The sequence below is a fragment of the Heterocephalus glaber genome, unplaced genomic scaffold (assembly GCF_053883595.1).
Source record: "Heterocephalus glaber isolate CG9 unplaced genomic scaffold, H.glaber_assembly_v1.0 deba00001444, whole genome shotgun sequence".
Lineage (NCBI taxonomy): Eukaryota > Metazoa > Chordata > Mammalia > Rodentia > Bathyergidae > Heterocephalus > Heterocephalus glaber.
In genome coordinates, this window is record NW_028258297.1 from 26,982,683 (window position 1) to 26,986,502 (window position 3,820).

A 3,820-nucleotide genomic window follows, 5' to 3' on the forward strand; every position below is an offset into this window, starting at 1 on the left:
CTCTGGGCCGGGAGTGGTGGGAGGGATGGTGGCCCAGAAGCTCCTTCCTCTGGGCCAGGAGCAGCAGGACAGAAGGTGGCCCAAAAGCCCTTTCCTCTGTCTGGGCTGGGAGCAGTGGGAGGGATGGTGACCAGCAAGCCCCTTCCTCTGGACCAGGAGCAGTGGTTCGGCGGCTCAGAAGCCCCTCCGTCTGGGCCGGGAGCAGCGGGACTCAGTACCTTCGTCTGGTGGTCTGGTGTCCTCTGTGTCTTTGTAGTGTGGAACCAGGTGGCTGCCTGTCTGCAGCGGCGTGATTCAGCATCTTCCGCAAGACTCAGGACCTCGGCAGGGCTCGGGCAGACCTGCCTGTCTGCAGCGGGCTGATTCGACCCTAATTTGTTTTTTCTGATTTCTCTCCCCTCCCTTTAACCTTTCTTCCTGTCCCCATTTACAAAAACTTTGTTTACATTTTTCCATTCTAGGGGCTGTGGATTTAGCTCAGTGGTTCTGTTGCTCCGCAAGCGTAAGGACCAGAGTTCAATCCCTGGTACCAAAAAACCCCACAACATTTCCCCCTTCCATTCTCTCCTTTTAAAACCCCTTTTCCTTTCCTTCTCTCTCCCTGCCCCCTTCCTTTCCCCCTTCCCATTCGAACATGTTCTTCCTACTTCCCTATATCTGTCTTCTGTTTTGTTCCTTATTTACCCTTTGGGTTTCTCACAAGAGAAACAATGCAGTTTTTAAACTTGTCATCACAGTATCTTGACAACCATTGCCTGGTGTAGTATGTGTTTTTCATGGAAAAAATTCCTTTGATAAATAATCAATAGGCTCTTTATTTACAAAAAGTTTCTACATAAAATTTCCCTTCTTCACTTCTAGAGTGTCTTTCATTCGCTGATCTATGATCCTAAAATCTTAACAGTGATTATAGTCAGTATTAATTTTTACACTCATAATTCCACAGCATTATTTAAGAGTTATTACTTGATTGATTCTTTTCCAATGGTGAAGCTGAGTTAGAGGACCTAAGAAGAAAAGACTAATTGGGACCATGAGTATGAAATACCTACTTTTCATAAGGATGCAAATAACAGCAGGATCCTATTACAGTTGTTTTGAATTAATCATGCAACTTTGTATCTTGAGAACTGATTTGGAACTATGAAAACACATTCTCCTTCCTGTTAATGTTAGTATTTTCAATACAACTTGTTGAACAATGCAATTTGTTCTAAAATATATTTTTAAAAACAACTGTGAAGACAGAGAGAGAGACAGAGACAGACAGAGACAGATACAGACATGCAAAGTCATTCTACATGAGATTTCCTAAATTATAAATATACTACACAAATTTTAAGAGTCATTAATCACATGCAACCAACATCAATGCAAAAACCAAGACAATCAAGAACCATCTTATCTTCCTTTGTCCTAGAAAATGGCAACTTCTCTTCCAATATGTCTATATCAAATTTTTCTTCCTTTTAGAATATACTTTAATTTGCATAGCACCTTCACAGATGTTTGTCTTAATTTATTGTTCCCCAGTATTAGGATAAATGAATGACTTGAAGGGTAGATGAGAGCTATCAACTCACCAAAAATGACAGCTAATTCGGTCTCTGGCATAAAGTAGCTGGAGGTGGCTATGAGAAAGGCCAAGCAGTAAGCAACGAAGAGGACCAGGAAGGAGATGACAGATTTCAAGGCTCGTATGTGGGCTTCTGTGCTGGGATCTCGGTGGCCTGTAGCATTCAGCTTCATCTGTCTGGTGTGTCTCCACAGAGAGAGGATCAAGAGGAGAAATGACAACAGGGACACAGCAAAGGGGAACAAGGTTACCAGGTTGAGAATTAACTTGGTCGAAGCATACAGGTTGTCATTGATTCCACACCTCCAGGTGAAGTTTGTTTTCTTCCTTCCCTTGACACAGGATCTGAAATTATCGTTCCAGTTCCCAGTGACTGGAATGCTGATGAACACCGAGAGCACCAGGCTCACCAGTAGAGTCCAGAGAATCACCTTGTGGATTCTGCCTTTCATCCAGAGAAAGAGGGGGTGGAAGAAATTGGCTATCTTGAAGAAATAGAAAATACTGAGGCAAGTAGCAAAGGAGACACTTAACTGGTTGGTTAGGGTCCAAAAGAAGTCAATGATCCTCATTTTCTCATTATTGTCATAGATATCTGGATACACCACCAAAATAAAACAGTCCAGTAGAATTGCACACAACAGGCAAATCCTGGACAAGGCCAAACTCATGAGGATTAAATCAATGGAGGCAATCTTCCTGTTCTTGACCCAATCCATGAAGCTTACCAATCCAATGAATGTGTTTCCTAAGATGCCCATGGAAAACTCTCCAACTGCTAAGAGTATTAACATTCTCTCCATTTTACGTGCCATGGTTAAAAAGAGAAATAGCTGATGAGTTTCTAGTTAACCTGATGAACTTTGGTATCTACAACTGCTTCATAGATTTTGCTATAATTTTCTTTATCTTTTTTTAATAGTCTGTCTTGTGACGAAGATTAGAATGGTGAAGATTGTAGCTATTTTCATTAAATCCTAATTAGTCTTGACAAACACAGTGCTTGGCAATCCATAGCCTGGACACTATGTGCAGTTACAGCAGTTTGTTCTCAAGAGGTTGCTCTTTTCCACATATAGTTAATTCAGACCAAGCTAATGTTTGCTAAGATGCAAATTGAGGCAACATCCTTATATGGAACTACCCTCTCTTTCAGAGGCTAAGTTTTACAAATTTTGATGCATACCAGTACCCTCAATAGATCTAGCAAATAGAGATGCAAGACACCCAATTAAACCTGAATTTTAGATAAACAATGGACAATTTTTTAGTGTATGTCTCAAGTTACATGAGATCAGAACTTTCAGAAAGTACTGAAGCTAAATGTAATTGAGTGTCCTACGTTGTATCTGGCAAACCTGAACCATGGGAATTTTCTTGTAATTAGAAAATTGGCAAAAATTTAAATTTTAGAAGAATCTTCATCTTGTAGGATTATCATAGTATTAGTAAAGAATCTAAAGTTTGGTTTCACATCCAGGATTATATATTTTCAGGAAATTTAAAGGATTAATGCAAAATATAGATAGCTTGGTTTCTCATTATCTTGCTGGTTCAGATGAGCACTACATGGAACAATGTCTTAAAGTAATGTATCATCTTATTGATCAGGTGGTATTTACTGATAAAAGAGCCATGATAAAAGTAGTCACTGATTACATTTAGAGCTTTCCTTTTCACTTAAAATGTTGTCAAGGAAACTGGGCGGTATTGAATATGTCTTGTCTATTACCTTGATTGTGGTGATGGTATCATGTTTTCATATGTCCAAACTCATCAAATTATACACATAAACATGAACAGTTTTTATTTTATTTTATTTTTGCTACTGGGGATTGAACTCAGGACCTTGCGGTTGCGAGGCAGGCGGTGGAAACACTGAGCTAAATCCCCGGCCCCATGAACAACTTTTAAATTATATCTTAATAAAGATATTAAATAAAGTTAAATAAAATAAAAAGCTAAGGTGTTTTTGAGGGTAGTTGATTATATGGGGAAAAAGAATGTAAACTTTTATTTCATGACTTCGTGATCCTCTATATAAAATTACGTCTAAATATTTAGACCTTTAGTCTTTACAGCAGGAGAATGATTAAATTTTCCACTTTCTACAGACTCTTATTTTGAAAGTTTCTCTAACTTAGAGTTATTGAGAAACACTTTACAATGTAATGTTTCTGTCGAATAATTCTTGGGTACTCAGAACTTTCTGGAAATGCATATTATCTCTCCTCTTTCCTTATG

General features: G+C 38.9%; 1 protein-coding gene across 1 annotated transcript; it reads right to left on the minus strand.

The window, feature by feature from the left end:
• Positions 1–1,452: 1,452 nt before the first annotated feature.
• Positions 1,453–2,391, minus strand: LOC101715436 (taste receptor type 2 member 7-like). The gene has a single exon (XM_013072428.3). The coding sequence runs from the start codon at positions 2,389–2,391 to the stop codon at positions 1,453–1,455; it is 939 nt and encodes a 312-aa protein (XP_012927882.3).
• Positions 2,392–3,820: the final 1,429 nt, after the last annotated feature.